At 40.8% G+C, this 25,660-nt stretch overlaps 1 protein-coding gene across 1 annotated transcript; it reads left to right on the top strand.

Moving 5' to 3' along the window:
• Nucleotides 1-2,054: 2,054 nt before the first annotated feature.
• hdlbpb (high density lipoprotein binding protein b) lies at nt 2,055-23,430 on the top strand. The gene is made up of 28 exons (XM_058407016.1): nt 2,055-2,153; nt 5,058-5,137; nt 6,682-6,783; nt 7,254-7,402; nt 7,492-7,707; nt 7,790-7,996; nt 9,148-9,363; nt 9,446-9,652; nt 9,796-9,903; nt 9,996-10,100; nt 11,938-12,016; nt 12,152-12,291; nt 12,784-12,888; nt 14,021-14,134; nt 14,347-14,433; nt 15,881-16,012; nt 16,125-16,343; nt 17,086-17,307; nt 17,391-17,609; nt 17,961-18,099; nt 18,251-18,378; nt 18,492-18,596; nt 18,692-18,826; nt 18,970-19,113; nt 19,188-19,367; nt 20,693-20,809; nt 20,893-21,039; nt 22,118-23,430. Exons 3-28 carry the CDS (start codon nt 6,708-6,710, stop codon nt 22,208-22,210), a joined length of 3,789 nt encoding a protein of 1,262 aa, XP_058262999.1. The 5' UTR covers nt 2,055-2,153; nt 5,058-5,137; nt 6,682-6,707; the 3' UTR covers nt 22,211-23,430.
• Nucleotides 23,431-25,660: the final 2,230 nt, after the last annotated feature.

The following is a 25,660-nucleotide window of genomic DNA, read 5'->3' as shown; positions in this document are numbered from 1 at the left end:
GTGTTCTCCGTGGGCACACCAAACAATGCGATAAGGAGGGATGGCTCCACCATCTCTCTGAATAATCCAGAGAATGTCTTAAAACTGTTGGACCAGAACGTGTAAAGTCTTGGACATGTCCAAAACATATGCAGCAGAATTGCAGGAGCCTGCCTGCATCTATCACATGTGGGATCTATGTCAGCTTTGATCTTAGACAGTCTGACCTTAGACCAATATAGACGGTGTACAATTTTAAATTGTATTACGGCATGTCTGAGGCAAATGCATGACGAGAAAATTCCCTGTATTATTTTGTGCCAGATTTCCTCTGAAATTAGCTCCCAAAATCATTTTTGGACAAATTTCATGCTCCCATCTTTGTGGGAACAGTTTGGGGATGACCCCCTTCCTGTTCCAACATGACTGCACACCAGTGCACAAAGCAAGGTCCATAAAGACATGGATGAGGGAGTTTGGTGTGGAGGAACTTGATATCCAATAGAACACCTTTGGGATGAATTAGAGTGGAGACTGTGAACCAGGCCAGAACTGAGACGCCTGCCTTTACATGCACATGAATGTAATATGGATCCCGCCCTTTACAGCTATAACAGCTTCAACTCTTCTGCGAAGGCTTTCCACAAGGTTTAGGAGTGTGTTTATGGGAATTTTTGACCATTTCTCTAGAAGCGTATTTGTGAGGTCAGGCACTGATGTTGGATGAGAAGGCCTGGCTCGCAGTCTCCGCTCTAATTCATCCCAAAGGTTGAGGTCAGGACTCTGTGAGGTTCCTCCACACCAAACTCACTCATTCATGTCTTTATGGACCTTGCTTTGTGCACTGGTGTGCAGTCATGTTGGAAGAGGAAGGGGTCATCCCCAAACTTAAAAATTGTCCAAAATTTCTGTTCTGAAAAAGTTCTGAAAGGTAAAATATTCTGTTATTTAACAGGAAATGACTTAATCAGCTCCAAATGACACGTTATAAAGACGTCAATTCCAAAGGGAATCACTTACGGAAGCCGTGTGACATCATCACTGCAGTGTATATATATATATATATATATATATATATATATATATATATATATATATATATATATATATATATATATATATATATATATATATATATATATAGCAGGAGGTTTTAATAATACCGCGGCGCCCTCTACTGGAAGTATCAAATGTTGCACACTTTTGTTTATATTCAACTTTTTGTTGGTTTGTATTCAACTATTTTGCTTTCTCAAACAGTATAGCGCTTTGTTCTGCTCACTGAGACGAAAAAACGCGTTATGTGGGAAATTAAAATTAAAAATTTTAATTCCAAAACATACACAAATGCTCAGAAAAAATACGTAAAATGAATTCATAATACATAAAAATAAAAATATTTGAAAATATTAAGAAAACAAGTTGGCTAATCTTTAATTACATCAAATATTTATTATTATTATTATTATTATTATTATTATTATTATTATTATTATTATTATTATTATTATTGAATATGATGTAAGATTAGTTAGATAAGGAAAAGATTCACTGGACTAGAAATACATCTTTAAAATATTTTACAAAAATGTAAGGAACAAAGGAACGAATATATTTGTGTCAGAAAGATTTGCAATCATAATTAATAAAAAAAATGCATGGAATGGCATACATATAACATAACAATGTACAGTATAAAACAGTGAAATCATTACATTAAATTTACATTAAATAAATTAACAGCAAAAAAGCATCTTTATTTGAAGGTACAAAAATTTAGATATGTAAAAATTGTTAAATAATAATTCGATAAATGCATTAATATATTTTCGTATTAGATAAAGAGCAACGGGATTGTTAAATAAATAAATAAATAAATAAATAAATAAATAAATACAAATAAAAAATATAACAAGTTACGAAAAAATTAACAAATAAACAAAACACACACACACACACACACACACACACATACAAATGACAGTCACTTTTTACATCTTTTACAACTTTTACATGGCGAGAAAAATAAGAATCAAATTTAAGGTTTGATTCGCTACTCGACTCTTTTGAGTCGTCGTTTGAAGAACCGACTCCTCGCGGAGTGAATCATTCTCAGTGTTTACACTGTCAGCTGTCAAGAACGAAACAAGCGGCTCTTCTTCTCGTCTGCTCAGGTTAGCTAAGAAACCCTGCTTTATTCATATTTATGCATTTAAACCGGCTTAATATCTGTATATTTCAGTCTAAACCGTGAATCCTTCCATGAAGTAAAACGATTATAGTTGCAGCGCGTGAGCCGTATAGCTGTTTACATGCTAGCGGGCTAGCTATAGTCGGTGTGTGTGTGTGTGCGCGCGCGCGCCTGTATATGGTGTGTGTGTGCGTGCGTGCGTGCGTATGCGCACGCCTTTACTTTTACACGATAACAACTTTAACAAGCTGTATTTTTTATCGCTTGACTTATTTTAACAACACAAGCTTAACAACACCCGCTTCTTTTCTTTGACTCAAATCCTATTTCCTAATTCTTTTAAGGCTTCTTAGCTAGCTAGCTGGATGCTGTAGCATCGCTAGCACACACTGTTACTGCTGACAAAAAATATTTATTTACGAACAAACCATAACTATAAACACTTAAATGAAATCTGCCTTTGCTATTCGATTGCGGACACTTAAATATATATAATATACTATATATATATATATATATATATATATATATATATATATATATATATATACTTAGTATATCTTGTTCATGTATCGTATATATTATGCAAATAAATACATCAATGGAATACATCTGCATAAATTTGCATACGTAATTAGGCTGAATAAATCTAGTCGTTGCTCGGTATCACCTAGAGTCATATTGTGCAAAACATTTCTAGGTAACGTTAAAAAGAGAAAGAATTTACATGAAAATAGACAATAAAGTATCATATAAGCATACAAGTAAACAGGTTTTAAACGATTTGCATCAATTTATGCAAATGAGGCTTAGTCAATTTAAATATTCATTTGTAAACAGACTACATAGTTGTTCTTTGATGATTTTAGAATTTGTCACAAATTGCAGTGAGATGCTCTCACTGATTATTGAAATATTTTAGTTTAATCGTTGAAATATAATGCTTTATTATGATAAACATTTACATGAGGATTTATTTGGAATAATCCAATAATAATCAACACATTTCAATAAATTTCTCTTGGAATAGATTTCTAATTATAAACAGGAACAAACACGTCCACTCAAATTGTAAACAAAGAACATACAGATTGAGGAAAACTAGTCAGTGTGTTTTATAAAGAGTTGTGAAGGACATGTATATCATAATAACACATTAACTGATGTTATTACGCAGAAACAAGCTTTCTAGTGAGATAAGCCTTGGCGTCATTGTGGAGTGGGCGGAGCTTCAAATCTTAAGACGATGCAGTGTTCCTGATTGAACAAAGCCAGTGATATAAACACGCTACTGTTAAACACGCTTTTACATATACACCAGTCAGGCATAACATTATGAGCAGTGAGAGGTGACGTGAATAAGACTGATGATGTCCTCATCATGGCATCTGTTAGTGGGTGGGATATATTAGACAGCAAGTCAACAGGAAGCAGGAAAAATGGACAAGCGTAAGGATTTGAGCGAGTTTGACGAAGGGCCGAATTGTGATGGCTAGTGGTCCAAGGAAGGAACAGTGGTGAACCGGTGACAGGGTCATGGACTGTCAAGGCTCATTGATGTACGTGGGGAGTGAAGGCTGGACCGTGTGATCCGATCCAACAGACGAGCTACTGTTGCTCAAATTGCTGAAGAAGTTAATGCTGGTTCTGATAGAAGGGGTCAGAATACACAGTACATCACAGTTTGTTGTATATTGGGCTGCACACCTGCAGACCAGTTAGGGTGCCCGTGCTGACCCCTGTGCACCGCCGAAAGCAACAACAATGGGCACGTGAATATCAGAACTGGACCATGGAGCAATAGAAGGAGGTGGCCTTGTCTGATGAATCATGTTTTCTTTCACATCACCTGGATGGCTGGGTGCGTGTGCGTCGCATACCAGGAGAACACATGGCACCAGGATGCACTATGGGAAGAAGGTGAGCTGGCGGAGGCAGTGTCATGCTTTGGACAATGTTCTGCTGGGAAACCTTGGGTCCTGCCATCCATGTGGATGTTACTTTGACACGTACCATCTACCTAAGCATTGTTACAGACCATCTACACCCTTTCATGGAAACGCTATTCCCTGATGGCTGTGGTCTCTTTCAGCAGGACAATGCACCATGCCACAAAGCAGAAATGGTTCAGGAATGGTTTGATGACCACAACAATGAGTTTCAGGTGTTGACTCGACCTCCAAATTCCCCAGATCTCAATCCAATCCATCATCTGTGTGATGGTGCTGGACAAACAAGTCCGATCCATGGAGGCCTCACCTCACAACTTACAGGACTTAAAGGATCTGCTGCTAACATCTTGGTGCCACAGCACACCTTCAGGGATCTAGTGGAGTCCATCCCTGGACGGGTCAGGGCTGTTTTGCCAGCAAAAAGGGGGACCAACATAATATTAAGCAGGCGGTCATAATGTTATGTTATGGCTGATCGGTGTATTTTTTACATCATCAAACTTGTTATTGTGACATATAATGTTTAACTTGTGTCTGAACCTTGAACTTATTTATTTATGTTTTATTTTTTAAACTGCATGATGAGAAAGGATGCTTTTGATCTGACCTCACGTCCATAACCTTTGCTGCTGAGTGTACTGACTGAGAGATCTGATTTCATAACAGGCAGCTTTTTATTTTTGCTGCTTTCAGGTCTGCTCACTATTCAAATACACACACACACATGCGTTATATCCCTAGTGTACAACCAAAGTTATCCATAGCACCATTGTGAGCATTGCATCCCGTAGGACAGCGCACCATGTCTCCACCCTGTTTCTACTCACCCTCAGGGGGCTGCTCGTGTGTGTGTGTGTTTACACCCAGAGCAGGTAGAGCTCTCAGCTCTCGCTGTACGATCAGGCGTCTGTGTTAATGCGTGCTGTTGATTGCAGGACTGAAAACGCCGACCAGCACTGAACAGGTTTCCGTAACGCCCTTCAGGACGGACTCTCTGGTTTTCGACCCTTTGCAGGTACGTGGATGAGTTTACACTTGCAAAACAGTCTGATGTTGGTGAGCATGGAGGGAGTCCTTGTTTTTCTCAGACTGAAATTGTTGTTGTGATGTTAAAGAAAAATATCAGGGAAAGAGATTTGTTGTTTTGTTCAGGTTTTGCTGATTAAAAAAAAAAAGATCAGCAAATTGATATTGTGAATTATTTTAAGTAGCAGGATATTTCCAACACATCTAAAATAAATAAATAAATTGATTGATTTTTACCATGTAAAAATACTGAAATGAAATGCTTCTACAAATACAATCTGCAGTAAATAATTTTTTTATTTAGATTTTTTTACATTTTATTCCTTATTGAATATATCACTTACCTTATTAATAAATTATAAATAAATACAAATAAATTGTCTTCATTTCTACCCACACATTAATTAAGCAGGAGGCAGAAGATAAACCTCTAAATATGTTTTAAAAAATAGACTTTACACAGATTTCTATACACACACGATATATACTTCATCAGTAAATGTTTTCATGCATCATGAATCCAGAGGTAAACCTTTTTCTGAGGAATAAAATACTTCCCTACATGCTGCTGTCGAAAAACAATCAAGGACGGTGTTGTGATGAAACATAAAGGTGGAATCACTGTTAATACAGCAATACTAAATGTTTATTTATTGCAGAATGTCAAATGTCATATTTTTGATGAAGTTGTTATAGCAGCTATAAACGCACTTCTCTTTTTTTATCTCTGACTGTTATAAAGCGCCGACATTGGGAAAACTGGGAAACTGCTTCTTCTTCCTGTTAGTAAAAATAAAACGTTAGTGCTTCATTTAAGACGATACAACCCTTCACTCATACACTAGACGCTGAAGTGCATAGTGTTAGTGTGTAGCATGTCATTTAGGACACGGCTCTGGTTCTTTTTTTATTATTATTTTCTTTAAGATTGGATCTCTAGAGGTTAAATGGGTTCGATATTTGAATGATTCCCTCCCCTTTTTTTTACGAAGCTCCGCCCCCCAGTCTGGAAATAATCCTTAAAAAATGAGCGACGAACACAAAGAAGCATTCTGGACTGGAACGTTTATTAAGGCCATGATTTTTTTTCCCCCCTCGTCCTATATTTGTAGAAATAAGTAATTAAAAAGAAACACTGTTGCGCCTTTAACAGATGTTTTTAAGAATAAAATAGAATTGCACATGGATTAAACTCAGTCACGGAAAACACTCGAGTCTGAACGGTAGGATGTGTGTTTTCAGTATAATGTTTGGTGTTTAGGATCGAGGTGTTTAGGATCTCCAGGCACTGCCACATGTCTAGGAAAGACCACAGAGAATATAGATAGAGCAAAGCGGAGTGGCACAGAGTGACAATGCAAATTTCAGTGCTCTTTATCCTGGTTAGCACACACACACTCAGGAAATCAGGTACTGAGTGTTAAGCTCATACAGGGACCTAGAGGTTGAACTAAAAAAAAACAATCAAAAGCAACCATAGCAAAAATAATGGCATTATAACACAAGGTCTTGTGTTTTCTCTCTCCGTCTCAGCGGGAAAGCGGATCAACTCTCGTAACATGAGCTCGGTGGCTGTGTTGACTCAGGAGAGTTTTGCCGAGCACCGTAGTGGGCTGAAGGACACGCAGATCTCAGGTACTCTAGTAATGCTGGCTTTCATGCCGTCGGTAAGGTGAGTGTCTCGTCTCAGAAAGAGGAGAATATCACTGTGTGCTCTTTGGGCCACTTAAAAAGCTAGGTAGAAAATGAATTAAAAATGAAACCAAGGGATTATTTGAAATAGCACAACTATCGGATGCACTGAGACATTTCTTCACTTTATGTGGTGTCATCTTATCCTCTCATATAAGACTACTGCTTAAAAGTGTATAAGAAAAATAAAGCATGGTCACATGTTTCTGGCTCAAAAGTCGTTGCGACCGTCTTTGTTGGGATTATAATTACATGCCAGTTTCTCTTGGACATCACACATGTAGTACGTTTTTATGAGTTTGTGCATATTGCAATATCTTTTTTTAAAATGTATAATAAATCTTTTAATAAGATTCATTTATATTTATTGAGATTTCACCATTTGTTTTTTTCCCCTCCTGATTCATTTCCAGGAGGTGTTTCCGAGGATGAAGCGTACATTCCCACTTACCTGGAAGCCTTCCCTCCGTTGCCGGAGAAGGGCACTCCGGGGGAGAGGTCAGGAGATCCAGTGGGAGCTTGGAGCAAAATTCGACCGATCAAAGCTTCGGTCATTACACAGGTTCAGAAGAGACGTTTAATAAACGTAGAAACGTATCATAGCGTCTCTCGTCTCTTATTCTTAGGTTAATCGCTCTCCTTACGTTGTAGGTGTTCCACGTGCCCCTGGAGGAGCGTCGATACAAGGACAACAGCCAGTTTGGGGAAGGAGAAGAAGCGAAAGTGTGCTTAGACATCATGCAGAAGACCGACGCTCACATCGAACTCTCTCTGGCCAAAGACCAAGGCCTTTCCATCATGGTGACGGGGAAGCTTGAGTCGGTCATGAAGGCTCGCAAAGAAATCGTGGCTCGACTTCAGACTCAGGTGACGATATATTGACCATATACTTCTGACTTTTTTTTTTTTTTTTCTGGATGTCTAAACCCCTTCCTGTGTGCTGTCGTAGGCCTCGGCTACGGTCATCATTCCGAAGGAGCACCATCGCTTTGTGATTGGGAAAAATGGAGAGAAACTACAAGAGCTGGAACTGAAAACAGCCACCAAGATCGCTATTCCCCGTCCCGACGACCCGAGCGCTAACATACGCATCACCGGCACCAAAGAGGGCATCGAGAAAGCCCGGCACGAGATCCTGCTCATCTCTGCAGAACAGGTCCGAGGATTAATCAAGAGCTGGAAAAGGCGATCAGTCTGTTTTCTCTTAGTCCTGTTTAGATGTACAAAATTAGCCTGTATCAGATTAGTAAGGAATAAAACACGTTATAGGAACTTAATCAACAACAAGGAGTGAGTTTATATTAATACCCTGAAGTTGATTATTTTCCTATAACAGTATGTTTCGTTGTGTTTTATTCCTCTTAAACAACAGCAATGATTATAAACAAACTCTAAGTGCTGACACTGGAGTCTGCTTACGGAAAGACTCTGTATATCAGTGAACATTCCTGTGAATGAGCCGTTACTATAGAAACGATAATGAATGAGAACGAGCGCTTTAATATAAACCTGTGATGTGAAATGCAGCCAGAAATAGTCAGAGCTGCTGTTAGGGAAAAAAATTAATCAAGCAATTAATTAAGCAGGAATTCACTGTGTTGGTTTATAAATATCAATTCAATATTATCATTTCTAAATAAATAAAGTCCACAGTGGCCACTAAAGCCGTAAGAGGTGATTAAAAACATCATAATTGCGCCAATAAAAAAAAACAGGCAGTTACTTGCTGTAAAAGAGTTTTGTGGGGGAATTTATTTCTTTATTTTTATTTCTTTATTTTTAATTCAGGCTGTATTTGCTGTAGGGGTGGGGCAAAAAACATCATATCTCAAATCTCAAAAAAAAAAAAAAACATTTTGATGATATGCTATATAATGCATTTTTTTATATTTTAAAAAATGATTTTTTTTTGCTTCATTAAAAATGAATAAATATTGAAAACTGAAAAGGGGACATTTTATTTATTTAAACTTTTTTTCTCTTAAAATTTTACAGGTTTAAAGATTTAAGACAGAGTCATCTATTTTTCGGTTGTCGGTCAATTTGTGATTAAGATGTATAAAAATATAATCCATGATATATTCTGGTACTTTTCTATCCTGTATAGATTTTTTTTTTTTAATTTTATCGGTAAAATATAGATTTTTAATCTAGATGAAACCAAAAAGTCATGTCTTAATATTGATAAATGTTTTAAATCCAATATAAGATACACCAATGCTGTTTACATAACCATAATCAGATAATGATGGTATTAATAGCCTCGACTATAAACTCTGAGTGCGCTGATGTTTTTTTTTCTTTCAGGACAAGCGCGCTGTGGAGCGTCTGTCTCTAGAGAAAGCCTTTCATCCCTTCATCGCCGGCGCGTACAACCGACTGGTCCAGGAGCTGAGCCAAGAGACAGGCACTCGCATCAGCATCCCGCCGCCCAGCCTGCTTAAGGATGAGATCGTCATCACTGGGGAAAAGGAGGCGGTCGCCATGGTGATCACACGCATCCGCGCCATTTACGAGGAAAAGGTGATTTTTTTTTGTTTTGTTTTTTCTAAGAGTATTTTGTGCAGACTACCAGCTTTGAGACCGGCATGTGTTTGTCATCTAGAAGCGAAAAACGACGACCATCTCAGTGGAAGTGAAGAAGTCTCAGCATAAATATATCATCGGTCCAAAGGGAAACAGTCTGCAGGAGATCATGGAGAGCACCGGGGTGTCTGTGGAGATGCCCCCGTTAGACTCCAGCTCTGAGACTATCATCCTCAGAGGAGAACCGGACAAACTGGGACCTGCTCTGACACAGGTGTATGCCAAGGTGAGAGCGAGGAGACGTGATAAAGGTGGCTTTGTTTCGCCAAGTATGTGCAGTGTGTATATATATATAAATATATATATATATGTGTGTGTGTGTGTGTGTGTGTGTGTGTATGTATATGTGTGTTTGTGGGGTCTCTTTAGGCTAAGAGTGTAATGGCAGTGGAAGTGACCGCACCTGCCTGGCTCCATCGATTCATCATAGGAAAGAAAGGACAAAACATTGGCCGTATCACACAGCAGCTGCCCAGGGTACGGCGAGAAATGCGTATATAATGACGTAAAATTACTTAAATTATTTTATTGTTATTTATTAATATGTTTTGAATGTTTTCTGTGAACAGGTGCACATTGAGTTCACAGACGGAGAAGAGCGGATCATTCTGGAAGGTCCGACGGAGGAAGTGGAGCAAGCTCAGGCTCAAATACAGGAGATTATTAATGATCTGGTCAGAGATTTTTTTTTAGTAGTAGTGTTTATTTACTATTATCACGAGTATGCATTTTGAGGATGATGTGGAAAAGCTCCAGGACCTGCATAATTCTACAGATGGTTTAGTTTGAAATTGAATTAGATAGCTAAGTTACACACATACAGGATCTAAGACACATGGTACATAAACACACTACAGGGAAAGAGTTAGAGGTGGAGAAATAGGAGTATGTGCTGGTGTGTTTGTTTAAATTTGCATATCATGAATATTCAAATATAGAGGTATTTCAATGCAGGTAAAGGTGGAGTAATGTTACAGTGCCGTGTATCAGGAAGTATGGAAGAAAACCCAACAGAGCTTTAAGGCTGATGGTGTACTAAATCTGTGACCGAGCGAACCAGTGTTAATGTATTCATCGATAGACACTTTAAAGCATTTTTGTACATCGTTTTAGATAAGGTCGTCTACCAAACGGCAGAAATGTAAATGTAAAACACAAATGTCATAGGAAAATAATCAACATTGGGACGGTGTGATAGTAGCACATTGTAACCACAACACTGTTGTTAATTTCCCTGTAACAGCACGACAAAGTGTTTTATTCCATTTATACCACTGTGATTTTACACATTTCTATTGCCAAAATCTATTCTATTAAATTCAGGTGTTGTTTTTCAGGGGTTGGGCTTGGCCCCTTAGTTCCAGTGAAAGGAACTCTTAATGCTTCAGCTTCATACCAAGACATTTTGGACATTTTCATGCTCCCAGCTTTGTGAGAACAGTTTGGGGATGACCCCTTCCTGTTCCAACATGACTGCACACCAGTGCACAAAGCAAGGTCCATAAAGACATGGATGAGTGAGTTTGGTGTGGAGGAACTTGACTGGCCTGCACAGAGTCCAGACCTCAACTCGATAGAACACCTTTGGGATGAATTAAAGCGATGACTGTGAGCCAGGTCAAAACTGGGACGTCTGTCTTTACATGTACATGAATGTAATATGGAGTTGTCGCGCCCTTTGCAGCTATAACAGCTTCAACTCTTCTGGGAAGGCTTCAAGGTTTAGGAGTGTGTTTATGGGAATTTTTGACCATTCCTCTAGAAGCGCATGTGTGATGTTGGACACGAAGGCCTGGCTCGCATTAATTCATCCCAAAGGTGTTCTGTCGGGTTGAGGTCAGGTCTCAGGTGCAGGTCAGTCAAGTTCCTCCACACCAAACTCGCTCATCCATGTCTTTATGGACCTTGCTTTGTGCACTGGTGTGCAGTCATGTTGGAACAGGAAGCGGTCATCCCCAAACTGTTCCCACAAAGTTGGGAGCATGAAATTGTCCAAAAATGTCTTGGTATGAAGTTGAAGCATTAAGAGTTCCTTTCATTGGAACTAAGGGGTCAAGCCCAACACCTAAATTCAATGATTGGAGGGGTGTCCCAAAACTTTTGGTAATATAGTGTAACAAAGAACGACTTTGACCTTTTTCTCAGTTTTAGCACTTGCCTCTAGTTTCTCCTTCTCTCTCTAGAACTTAAGAAGACAAAATCACAGCTTATCCATCACACTCAGAAAGCGTAAATTGCTCTGTCCTGAAGATTTTAAAGCTACACCTGTTGCTCTGACTTTTAGAGAACGCTGACACTGGAGACTCCTTCCATAAATGTTTAATAAACATCTTCTTATAGAAAACTTACATAATGTATATTTTTATTTATTAATATTAATATCAAATATACACCTGTGATTTGCAGCTGCTTTATTGTCAGAGGTGCTGACCAATTAGAATTGATGAATTCTCCAGAAATTATCCATTTTGGTTTATCAAAAATAAAGTTACTTTATTTTATTGTTTTTAGATGTCGAGGATGGACTACACGGAAATTAACATTGACCAGCGTTTTCACAGACATCTCATTGGCAAGAACGGGGCAAACAGTGAGTGTCTCCTGAAAAAGGAGTTTAAAATTGCAGAGTGCTAATTTGAAGAAAGATGGGGGGAAAAAAGAGGCATGAATTTTGAAGTACCGCTCGATCCTTTACACATTTTAATGAACGATATTTATTTTTCAGTAAACCGGATCAAGGAGCTGTACAAAGTGTCGGTGCGGATTCCTCAGGACTCGGACCGCTGCGGGTTGGTCCGTATCGAGGGAGACCCTCAGGGAGTGCAGCAGGCTCGCAGGGAGCTTGTGGACATGGCCCAGCGCATGGTGAGGCTGTAAATAATACACACAACAAGACTAACTCTGAACAAACCGACTGAGAAATTCTGAATGTTGTGTATATCAGATTCATTATAGCAGCAGTCAGTTGTTGGTTAGTTCCGCATCTAAGGGGGAGTGGGTAATGGGGAGGGGGCGGGAACTAACAGATTTAATTTCTGGGTTGGGAAATTAAGAATAAAGCCCAAATACTCCAAAATGTATACATAGCAGAAATTACTGTTATTTTAAGGCTTCTTTAAAGGTATCTAGCTGATCCATCATTAGTTTTGGAGGCGGAGCTTTGTGTATATAGCTGGAAATGGGGGCGTATATATCTTACCCAAAACGTATTTAAAACACTGATTATTTCAGGATTAGAAACGTCATCAAAGCAGGAAATGAACAGAAATGCTATGGTCATGCAGCACTTCCTTTTTTGTGCTGTACGTGAGAATGTCTGGTGTGATGGTGTAAACAGCTTGCTGTGTGTCTTTTCAGGAAAACGAGCGCACCAAAGACCTGATCATAGAGCAGAAGTTTCACCGCACCATCATCGGCCAGAAGGGAGAGAAGATCAAAGAAGTGCGAGACAAGTTTCCTGAGGTATTACCAACAAGTCCAGTTTATCAGGAACCCTGTGCTGATCGGACTGGATTCTTATAACAACCACATAGCAACACTAGCAACCATGTGGAATATCATAGCAACACTAGCAGCCATGTGGAATATCTTAGCAACCACATAGCAACACCCTAGCAACCAGTTGGGTTAGCATAATAACCACCAAGCAATACCTTAGCAACCACCTGGAATATCTCAGCAACACGCTACCTACCTCACCCTGGGTTAGCATAGTGACCACCAAGCAGCACCATATCAACTACCTAGTATATCTTAGCAACCACATAGCAACACCCTGGTAATCAGCTGGGTTAGCATAGTAGGCACCAAGCAATACCTTAGCAACCACCTGGAATATCTTAGCATCCACATAGCAACACCATAGCAACCAATTGGGTTGGTATAGTGACCACCAAGCAACAGCCTAGCAAGCAGCTACAAAATCTTAGCAACCACATCGCAACACCCTAGCAACCACCTGGAATATCGTGGCAACCACATAGTAACACCCAAGCAACCAATTGGGTTAGCATAGTGACCACATAGCAAAACCTTTGCAACCAATTAGGTTAGCATAGTGACCACCAAGCAACACCCTAGCAACCAGATGCAAAATCTTAGCAGCCCCCTGGAATATCATAGCAGCCATATAACAACACCCTAGCCACCTAGCATGCCAACTACCTACAAACACCCTAGAAAACACCTGGAATATCATAGCAACCATGTCTGAATACCTTAGCAACCAAATAGAATTACTTAGCAGCACCTTAGCAACGTGTTAACGTTGTGATGCTTTAACCTTTAAACATATTTAAACCATTACACATCATAAACTTTTAGCCTTTGTTTAACTGTTCAACTTTTTTTGTTCTTTTGTCCTTTACCAAACCCTGAACAAAACCCAGCTAAGTTTAAAATGCAATAATAAAAAAAATTATATGAATATTAATGACTATTATTTTAATATATTATTTTATGACCATATACTGTAGGTCCCTGTGGTGTTTCCTGGAACATCGTAACTTGTTTACTGAAACATATCTCACAGCATAATTACACAAAGAAGGAAAACGTATAAGAAAAATGACAGTAATGTGTGTGGTCTCTGCAGGTCATCATCACATTTCCGGACCAGTCTCAGAAAAGTGACATAGTGCAGCTCCGTGGGCCAAAAAACGAGGTGGAGAAATGTGCCAAGTTTCTCCAGAAACTCCTGCTGGAGCTGGTACGAGTCCCTGCACTTTCTCTTTGCTCTAAATCACGCAATGGGTGCTTTTACAAAATAATAAATAATGTGACACTTAGAGAGAAAAGGAGTCAGTAATCTTATATCTTTAAGTAGCTTTTGCACCCACTTTCTGTATGATTAATTACAGGTTGGTTTTACAAAGATGATTTCATTATTCTTCTCTTGTATGTTTGATTTTTTTTAATCAGGTTGAAAGCAGCTACTCCATATCTGTTCCCATATTTAAGCAGTTTCATAAAAATATCATTGGCAAAGGAGGTGCCAACATCAAAAAGGTGAGTAAAATATGAAAACTAGAGGTTTAGATCACTTTAACTTGCTCACTGTATAGTAAAGTTTGTACATTATTAGTCTAGGTTAAGTACTTTAGGTCAACAGTCCAGAGTAATGGAGAGTGTGGGAAAGAGGCGAGTGCAGGCAGGTTTGAATGGGTGGAGAAAGTTCTGTGTGATAGAAAAATATCATCGAGAATCAAGGGGAAGGTGTACAAGACAGTGGTGAGACCGGCCATGCTGTATGGTTTAGAGTCAGTGTCACTGAGACAGAGACAGGAGTCAGAGCTGGAGGTAGCAGAGCTGAAGATGTTGAGGTTCTCTTTGGGAGTGACACGGTTGGACAGAATTAGGAACGAGTACATCAGGGGGACAGCTCATGTTGGGGGACAAAGTTAGGGAGGCCAGATTAAGATGGTTTGGACATGTTCAGAGGAGGGAAAGTGAGTATATTGGTAGGAGAATGTTGGACATGGAGCTGCCAGGCAGGAGGAAAAGAGGAAGGCCAAAGAGGAGGTATATGGATGTAATAAATGAGGATATGAAGCTAGTGGGTGCAAGTGTTGAGGATGCAGAAGATAGGGATAGGTGAAGAGAGATGATTCGCTGTCACCACCCATGTAATAAACGTGTCTATCATTGTGATCAGGAGATATTAGTCTGTCAGTCACTTTTAATCATATGCCTGATTAAACTGCAGGGTCTCCATGAAAGAGCATGCTCTATGTATATTTAAACTCTGTGGGCTGTGCAACTGTATCTGATTTACACCGATCAGGCATAACATTATGACCACCTGCCAAATATTGTGTTGGTCCCCCTTTTCCATCATGCACTGTGTATTCTGACCCCTTTCTATCAGAACCAGCATTAACTTCTTCAGCAATTTGAGCAACAGTAGCTCGTCTGTTGGATCGGATCACACGGGCCAGCCTTCTCTCCCCACGTGCATCAATGAGCCTTGACCGCCCATGACCTGTCTCCAGTTCACCACTGTTCCTTCCTTGGACCACTTTTGATAGATACTGACCACTGCAGACCAGGAACACCCCACAAGAGCTGTAGTTTTGGAGATGCTCTGATCCACTCGTCTATCCGTCACAATTCATCCCTTCGTCAAACTCGCTCAAATCCTTACGCTTGTCCATTTTTCCTGCTTCTAACACATCAACTTTGAGGACAAAATGTTGACTTGCTGCCTAATATAAGGATTATCTGCATTTACATTATTTCTTATGGGAAAATTCGTTTCACAATACACATTTTCACCTAAAGAACTCACCTCCAGAACCAAATAAATTCATATGCCGAGGTTCCACTGTAAATGAAAACAAATTGCTGAGGAATTAAACACAGTGTTATAGAGTGGTAAGAGTAGCTGCGCTTCATCACTCCTTGATATTTTCCGATAACAGCATGTCTCCCTGTGGTGATCTGTGGTTTCTTGCAGATCCGTGAAGAGACCAACACGAAGATCGATCTCCCCACAGAGAACAGCGACTCGGAGACGATTGTGATCACCGGTAAGAAAAGTAACTGTGAGGCAGCGCGGGACCGCATCCTCTCCATCCAGAGAGACCTGGTGAGAAAAAGGACAGAGAGAAAGAGTCATAAAGGAGGAGAAGATTTTTGAGAAATGCATGTTTGAGAAATAGTCTGTAAAATGACCAGAGACTCTCACACTTTGTGTGTAGGCCAATCTGAAGGAAACCGAGGTGACCATCCCGGCCAAGCTGCATAACTCCTTGATTGGGTCTAAGGGCTGTCTGGTGCGCTCCGTGATGGAGGAGTGTGGAGGTGTTCACATTCACTTCCCTGCTGAGGGCTCCGGGGTGGACAGAGTGACCATCCGTGGGCCTGCAGAAGAGGTGGAGAGAGCCAAGAAACAGTTACTGCAGCTCGCTGAAGAGAAGGTAAGGAGAGACACAGGTTTCATTACGGGTTCATTCATATGTACATATACTGCCTTCCACTAGAGGTCACTCTTTCTTTCTTTCTTTCTTTCTTTCTTTCTTTCTTTCTTTCTTTCTTTCTTTCTTTCTGTCTGTCTGTCTGTCTGTCTGTCTGTCTGTCTGTCTGTCTGTCTGTCTGTCTTTCTTTCTTTCTGTCTGTCTTTCTTTCTTTCTGTCTGTCTTTCTTTCTGTCTTTCTGTCTTTCAGTTCTTTCTTTCTGTCTGTCTTTCTTTCTGTCTTTCAGTTCTTTCTTTCTGTCTGTCTTTCTTTCTGTCTTTCTGTCTTTCAGTTCTTTCTTTCTGTCTTTCTTTCTTTCTTTCTTTCTTTCTTTCTTTCTTTCTTTCTTTCTTTCTTTCTTTCTTTTGTGTCTTTATTTTTTTCTTTCTTTTCTTTCTTTCTTTTAAACCATTTATTTACTATCCCGGTGAGTGATAAAAATGCTGATATTAAATTATTAAAAATTAATTTTAACCAATTAATTCAGTAAAAGAAACGTACTGAGATTGTGTCTGATTTTAAAGAGTTTAACATTAATAAATTAATTAATAAACATTAATCAAACTCTCATGATCCTTTGAAAATCCAGGTTTATATACAGTAATTACTCTGATAATTACCCACCATTTCCTCATAAACTTTAGTAAAGTAAACTCTAATAGTTTGATATATATGTAGCCTGCTATTTCTGTTCTTTGTCCTCCAGCAAGTCAACAATTTCTCAGTAGAGCTGCAGGCCAAGCCCGAGTACCACAAGTTCCTGATTGGCCGAGGAGGGGCGAACATTCGGCGTGTTCGTGACCGGACAGGAGCTCGCATCATCTTCCCTTCACCTGAAGAACCCGAGCAGGAGCGCATCACCATCATGGGCCGAGAGGAAGCCGTTCTGCTCGCTCAGAAAGAGCTGGAGAACCTCATTAAAAACCTGGTACTGCTCTGAAACTGATTATTAATAATACACACACACACACACACACAAACGTTCACACCTCGGTCTCTATATCTCTGCAGGAGGACGTGATAGAGGACACTATGGTCGTGGACCCACGGCATCATCGTCACTTTGTTTGCCGGCGAGGGCAGGTGCTGAGGGAGTTAACAGAGGAGTATGGCGGCGTCGCCGTTAGTTTCCCTCGAACAGGAACACACAGCGACTGTATCACTCTGAAAGGGGCCCGAGAGTGTGTGAATGCTGCAAAGAAGCGCATCCAGGAGATCATTCAGGATCTGGTGAGCATCAGGGGTTTTATTTATAAATATGTGCATAGGATCGTGTAGTTCCTGCCTACAATTTACTGAAAGAAACTCTGCTAACTGTGCTGGATATTATGTAGAAAATGAAGTTTGGAAAGAAGTAGAAGAGATTTTTGCTGCATCAGAGGAATATACATAGATAAATAACTAAATAAATCAGAACGAAATAAATGATGAACAGGCCACACCCACAAGTAACGAGTATCTCACATCACTGCATGCTCACAAAAGAGATAAAATATTGATAATAAGGGCTGCTGGGTAATTTTTTTGCAGTGTCACTGATGTACTCTGAGGGATCTGAGAGTGTGTGTTTGTTATGAGCAGGAGTCTCAGGTAAGCGTGGAGGTGGTGATTCCTCAGCGCTACCACAGAGCCATGATGGGACCCAAAGGCTGCAGGATCCAGCAGATCACCCGAGAGCACGAGGTCCAGATCAAATTCCCAGAGAGAGAGGAAACCGCAGGTGTGTGTCTATGCTCCTGAATTCTGGATTCTGATTGGTTGGAAAGTGTTGATTAATTTCCGATCACAGCAGCAGAGTTTTTTTGGATTTCAACAGTAACAGTTTAAGGATTCGTAAGGTTACATCTCACGGTTATGTATTCGGTGCCCAGCTCAGGAAACGTCTCCTGTGGAGAACAACAGCACCAGCCCAGAGACGGACTCCGTGCCTCGAAAATGTGACATCATCACTGTGACGGGTCGTGCAGAGAAGTGCGAGCTGGCTCGATCGGCCCTGCTGGTGAGGAACACACTGCATTATTACCTCACTGAATATGAGTCAGCTATTTAAAATCATTCAGTAGTGAATTTTAATATTATCTCTATCGCTATTTCTTCTTCTCTTTCTTTCAGGCGCTGGTTCCTGTGACAGTTGATGTGGAGGTGCCCAACGACCTGCACCGCTACATCATCGGCCAGAAAGGAGCTGGGATCAGGAAGATGATGGAGGACTACGAGGTACGATACTGTAGAACATGAAGTCAGGGGTGAATATTCAGTACAGGATAAATTAAAAGGATAAGTGTAGATATAATCTGACTGGCTTTGTGCAGGTGAACATCTGGGTTCCTCAGGCTGAGCAGCAGTCTGATGTGATAAAGGTCATGGGGCAGGAGGTCAGTGTGGAGAGAGCCAAGCAGGCGCTGATGTGCAGAGTGAAAGAGCTCCAGGCAGAACAGGAGGAGCGGGTAAAGGAGCGCAGCACACTGTAATGCAGAGCACTTGCTCTGAAACATTTGATGAAATATTTGATGTGTTTATTAGTTCTGGTCCTAATTTCTGCCAGTTCTTTGTGTCTAACATCTCTGATTGTGTGATTAACAATTTACAGGCTTTACGCAGCTACAAGGTGACCCTCTCGGTCGACCCTAAATACCACCCCAAAATCATCGGCCGTAAAGGAGCCGTGATCTCGCAGATCCGCAAAGACCACGACGTCAACGTGCAGTTCCCTGACAAGAATGACGAGCAGCAGGTGCGTCTCTAGAGCACCAAGTCATCAGGGTGTGGTGCTCCTTCAGAAAAACTCACCCTACTGTCTTTTCTCAGGACGTGATCGTGATCTGGGGTTATGAACGGAACGTGGAGGAGGCCAAGGCAGCTATAGAGCAGATGGTCGCAGAGCTGCAGGAGATGGTGAGCGAGGACATCCGGCTGGATCACCGGGTCCACGCACGCATCATCGGAGCTCGCGGGAAGGCCATCCGCAAACTCATGGAGGAGTTTAAAGTACGTGACACTGAGTTATCTCATTTTAATCAATAACCATGTGACATTTAATACAGAAAGCAGAAAGATAATACAGAAAGATTCAGAGTCTCTCAATTCATTAAGTTAGTAATATAATTTTATTAAGTACTGTAATGTTTAAAATATCATGTTAGATGTTTGGTGAGGCCACTAATGCTCAACCTCAGATCAAACATGGCAGACATTTAAAAAACCCACGCCGTCTCATCTAGGATATCATCCTACATAAAGGGGGTGAAGCTAATGCTGATATTTCTTTTCATAGTTCTGCATATTTAGATTCACTTAGTTCACTAAGCTCCTGTCCAGATTGTGACAAAAGGTCTTAATTGGTGATTTCCAACCCCAAACTTCTAAACAAAAACAAAAAAACACACTAAGGCCATGTCCACACTAATACGTTTTTGTTTAAAACGCACATTTTTCTGTCCGTTTTGGCCTTCTGTCCACACTGAGACGGGGTTTTAAATCAACAAAAACTTATCTCCAGAGTGGACTGTTAAAAGCGGAGGCTTTCAGAAACAATGACACATTTTTAGTCACGTGACCAGTTCACTCGACATTCTCGCTCGCTTTTGTGACTTTATACTAATGTGTTATGCGCAGCAACAACTCCACCTCACTGTCGGTCCATTTAAAAAACTCAGTGCTCTTCCTCGACATATCGCCGTGATGTTTCAGAGAGCCGGAAATTAAATAAATGGGAGGCGGAAATGACGCAGGTCGAAGCGTCTTACACTTTCCTCATGCGCAGTACAGGGACGTGAGTGTTTTCAGATGTTTCAGTGTGGATGGCCAATGATTGAAAACTATAACGTGGACCCAGAGCATTTTTAGACGCAAATTTATCCGGATTAGTGTAGACCTAGCCTCAGAAATTCCAGCTGAGGAACTCAGGAGGGTTTCCTTAAGCCCGAAGTTCAGCAAGTGACATCACATCAAAATGGCTGCTCAGTGCATGAACAGTAAACACAGCCGCACTTTATACCTTTAAAAGAGTTCTACTGTATATTAAACAGCTTTATAACAATTTTATAACTATATTAGCTTTAGAGCAATCGATATACAAACATATTCGCTTGTTTAAGCTATAACACTGATTCTACAGCTGAGCTGAGGAGGTCACAGAAGGCTAGATTGTTGCTATCTGTTGTCATCCATGTCATTTTCCTCACTTCCTGCTTTGCAGTTGATTCTATATCAAACACTGTTGGCTGTTGTGTAGATCAAACATATTGTCACTCCAACAGGACTTCCTGTTCAGTATGCAGAATCAGATCAAGTTGGTTTCATGTGTTTTCCAGGTAGATATCAGGTTTCCTCAGCCTAGCTCGGACGACCCCGACAAAGTGACTGTCACGGGCCTGCCAGAGAACGTCGATAAAGCCATCGACCATCTGCTCAACCTGGAGGAGGAATATGTGAGAGAAAGACACTAATGCAGTGCAGACTTTGAGTTTAGTGAACTCTGTGCTAAGTGTGTGTGTGTGTGTGTGTCACTCAGATGTTGAGCGTGACCGAGACAGAAACGTTGGCTGCCTATATGAAACCTCCGTCCAAGTTCATGGGAGGAGGAGGAGACGAGGAGGGCCGAGGCCCGGCTAAAGGCTTTGTCGTCAGAGACGCTCCTTGGAACGTCCCAGGAAGCAAGGTGACCTTTATATCCCTCAGCTCTGGGCGGTCCGGGCCGAGGTGCTGACGTTCTGATCGTTTCCATAGTAACAGGGACATACCATATAATGAAATAACAGGAAGTTCCTCCATGGACTTTTAAATAAACCTGTGCATGTATAAAGACACACTGAAGACACAGATAAACCAATTATTTAATAATTATAATGAATATAATAAAGTTTTATTCAAAATTCTCTCAGGATAACTGCATCTCTGAACTGATGGATGGAGTTTTGTTTTAAAGTGTAATTGCTTTTAACCTGACTGGATGTTGATTCTACTGGAGATCAGTTTGGGTTAAATTTATTACTGCAATATAGATTTAAAATCGCCAGTTATATATATATATATATATACATATACATACATATACATATACATACATATATATACACATATATATACACATATACATATATATACATACACTATATTGCCAAAAGTATTCGCTCGCCCATCCAAATAATCAGACTCAGGTGTTCCAATCACTTCCATGGCCACAGGTGTATAAAATCAAGCACCTAGGCATGCAGACTGTTTTTACAAACATTTGTGAAAGAATGGGTCGCTCTCAGGAGCTCAGTGAATTCCAGCGTGGAACTGTGATAGGATGCCACCTGTGCAACAAATCCAGTCAATAAACCAATGAGCCTCATTTGGTGCTGATGTCAAAAATCTTGGTTGCTATAGTAACACAGAGACACATTACTGTAAACTGAGATTTTAACAGTGAAATGCGTGTTTGTGACAAATACAAGCTCACGATGTTATCTGGGATAATGCAAGGACCTGGGGTTGTTTCTTCTCATTTGCATATTCATACATATTCATGAACCATGACATTTTTAAGTCTTGAAAAGGTAGAATCCTATGGCATTTCAAAATTTGTGTGTTGCATATAGAGTTTGTTTGGATTTTCTAATTTCTCCCTCTCTTTCTCGCCCTCTCACCCCCTCTCTCTTTCTCTCTTCCCCCCTCTCTGTCTCCTTTCTCTCACTCCCTCTCTCTTTCTCTCTTTCCCCCCCCTCTCTGTCTCTCTTTCTCACTCTCTCTAGGCCCCTGACATGAGCAGCGCTGAGGATTTCCCCACATTCGGCTCTGGTGTGGCACCGAAACAGACGTCTGCCTGGGGGCCCAAAAAGTTCTGAAAGGGAGCGAGACATGACTTACCTTTCTTTCTTTCTTTCTTTCTTTCTCACTCACTCTCTCTCTCTCTCTCTCTCCACATCAAGGAGAAATCACAGAACATTTTCAACATGTACATGTAGCTTCCTCCCAGGGCTGAACCCGTGCTCTTTTTATCCGTCTTTTTAAACCAGCAGCGGTTCAGCCTCATCTGAACTCGCATCCACTGCACTCGCATCCCTTCTCCCATTTAAAATGAAATTTCTCAAGACGTCCCTCGCATTCTGTTCCTGGCGTCGGTGGGCATGAAAACGTTCCCGAAATAACGTCACTCCACACTCTCTCTCTCAAACACTTTTACTGGCACTGATCTCACATTTTTATCATTTAGAGATCCTGTAGTACACTGTGTGTTCGTTTAATAGCTTTCGTGCGAATCGGGGCCTCGCTTATAAAAACCGCACACGCACAAAAACCCATCCGTTTCAACCAGCACAAGATTTCAGTCTCACGGTCTCTTTAGTGTCACTTTCAGTAAGGAATAACCAGGTCTGAAGTAATGAAGGTACAGGAATATTATTAAACCACTCTGTACATCCGCACTGAGCTGAAAAGCATCACAAAACGCACAAGAGTTTTTTTTTCTGTAACTTCAGAAATTCAGCCAGGAACAGGAAGCTGAAGCGGTCAGAAAGTGTCGCTTTCCTTTTTTTTTGGCGCTGACGTGACCCGATATTCACTCCTAACACGTTTAACCCTGACTGATGAACTTCAAGGATACGATCGCCGTTTTTCCAGTTTCCTTTATTACTTCCTTATTTTTCTACACACAATTTTTACACTAAGTTCCTGTTGAAGACGCACTTTGAGGACGGTTTTGTCCGAGTGCCGGGTTTATAAACGAGGCCACAGAAGCGCTTGGTGCTTTTAGCTGTTCCTTTTTACTGTACAAAGAAGTGTTTTATTATTATTATTTGTTATTATTATTATTCTTGGAACCTGAAAGTAGCGACTCTCAAATTCTGATCCTGAGATTAATCTGTGAAGAATATTTATTTCACATTTCATTCTTTTATTATTATTATTATTTAAGTTTCTCGTTTATTTATTTAATCTGTAAAGAGCATAAATGCTGAAGCGTGTACAGTATATATTTGTTTTTGTCTCTAACCATGTGCTTTCACTTCAGATATAGTGACAATGCCAGAGGTGAACTTTTTAATCGGGGAGGGAAGGAAGGAAGGAAGGAGGGAGGGAGGGAGGGAGGGAGGGAAGGAAGGAAGGAAGGAGGGAAGGAAGGAAGGAAGGGAGGGAAGGAAGGAAGGGAGGGAAGGAAGGAAGGAAGGGAGGGAAGGAAGGAAGGAAGGGAAGGAAGGAAGGAAGGGAGGGAAGGAAGGAAAGGGAGGGAAGGAAGGAAAGGGAAGGAAGGAAGGGAGGGAAGGAAGGGAAGGACATGTGAGTGACTTTTTTTCAAGATGCAGTTTGTAAAGTTGAACGATGAATTCCAGTTAAATACAAAGACAAGACTCCCACTTCCCTTCACCTGCTGTAAAGTGCTTACTGGAGAAGAAAAAGGTGATGGAATTCTTTTCAGGGCCAGAAAAACCAAAAAACAACAAAGCAACGATCCAGAGCGATGACGTGGGAGTGTGCTGAGATTATTTTTGTTTGTTTTTTTAACCGAATTTGAGAAGCCACACAATAAACACATTTGGAATCACTTTTAAAATTACAAACTGCACCTTTAAGCTATTTAGTTGTACAGATTTATAAACTTTTCTCCCCCACATCCGTCCCTCGTGGATTCCTTTGAACTCGTTAAAGCTTTCTCTGTTGCAAAAGGAAAAACTAACTGCTGCTAACGCGTAATGTAAGGTTTTTATGCGATTATACGACAAATTTCTAAAATGTTTTTTGCGTGATTTTATTTACCAGTTTTAAATCCCGGTGCCTCGAGGTGTTTATAGAGTAAGGGTTGGGCTTTTTATTTCCACACTAATCCACAGGCAGGTCTGAGTGAGATTTTAAACAAAAGTGCAGAAATGGTAGAAAAATAATCCACAGGGAGACGACGACCCTGTAATCACGAGCCGGAATAAAGCGATCTCAGCATGCACTGACGAGGAAACGTTTCCAATCTCTGTTTTTAGAGTCGCGGTGGTGTGTGTGTCGCGTGTTTATACTCGCGGACGGACAAAATATCAGATTTTCAGTAAACAGAGACGGTAACGCTCTCGGCCTTAAACCATAACGATGGGATATTTAGATTTTGATTAATATGCAACACTGCAATAAACTTGTCAGTGGCGGCGGATTTTTATTTGTTTTTTTTTCCTACACGAAAATAAAAATAATTCAAAATCAAAACCAGTTTGTTTTGCTTGATGTTTAACCACCATTTCTGGGGGGAAAAAGCATATTTAGTGATTTGTAATATTCCCTGGAACAAGAAACAGAATGAGACAAAGACTGAAAATAATCCAGAATTACTGGCAACCCTGAAAACAAGAAGTAAAAACAAGACGAAGGACAAAATTCAATTTCTACGTTATTATACGTTTCTACGTCTATATTGTGTTGGTCCAGCCCTGACCCGTCCAGGCATGGACTCCAGTAGATCCCTGAAGGTGTGCTGTGGGATCTGGCACCAAGATGTTAGCAGCAGATCCTTTGTGAGGTGGGGATGGATGGATCCATGGATCGGACTTGTTTGTCCAGCACCATCACACAGATGCTGGATTGGATTGAGATCTGGGGAAATTGGAGGCGGAGTCAATGAAACACATTGTTGTGGTCATCAAACCATTCCTGAACCATTTCTGCTTTGTGGCATGGTGCATTGTCCTGCTGAAAGAGACCACAGCCATCAGGGAATAGCGTTTCCATGAAAGGGTGTAGATGGTCTGTAACAATGCTTAGGTAGATGGTACGTGTCAAAGTAACATCCACATGGATGGCAGGACCCAAGGTTTCCCAGCAGAACATTGTCCAAAGCATGACACTGCCTCCGCCAGCTCACCTTCTTCCCATAGTGCATCCTGGTGCCACGTGTTCCCCAGGTAAGCGACGCACACGCACCCGGCCATCCACGTGATGTGAGAGAAAACGTGATTCATCAGACCAGGCCATCTTCATCCATTGTTCTGTGGTCCATTTCTGATACTCACGTGCCCATTGTTGGTGCTTTTGGCAGTCACAGGGGTCAGCATGGTCACTCTGACTGGTCTGCAGCACTGTTTAGTCTGACATCTTTCTATCAGAACCAGCATTAACTTCTTCAGCAATTTGAGCAACAGTATCTCGTCTGTTGGATCGGAACACACGGTCCAGCCTTCACTCCCCACGTACATCAATGAGCCTCGACCATCCAGGACCCTGTCACCGGTTCACCACTGTTCCTTCCTTGGACCACTACTGATAGATACTGACCACTGCAGACCGGGAACACCCCACAAGAGCTGCCGTTTTGGAGA

Source organism: Hemibagrus wyckioides, linkage group LG13, assembly GCF_019097595.1.
Source record: "Hemibagrus wyckioides isolate EC202008001 linkage group LG13, SWU_Hwy_1.0, whole genome shotgun sequence".
In the NCBI taxonomy this organism is placed as follows: domain Eukaryota; kingdom Metazoa; phylum Chordata; class Actinopteri; order Siluriformes; family Bagridae; genus Hemibagrus; species Hemibagrus wyckioides.
This window is presented reverse-complemented; position numbering and strand designations above follow the sequence as displayed.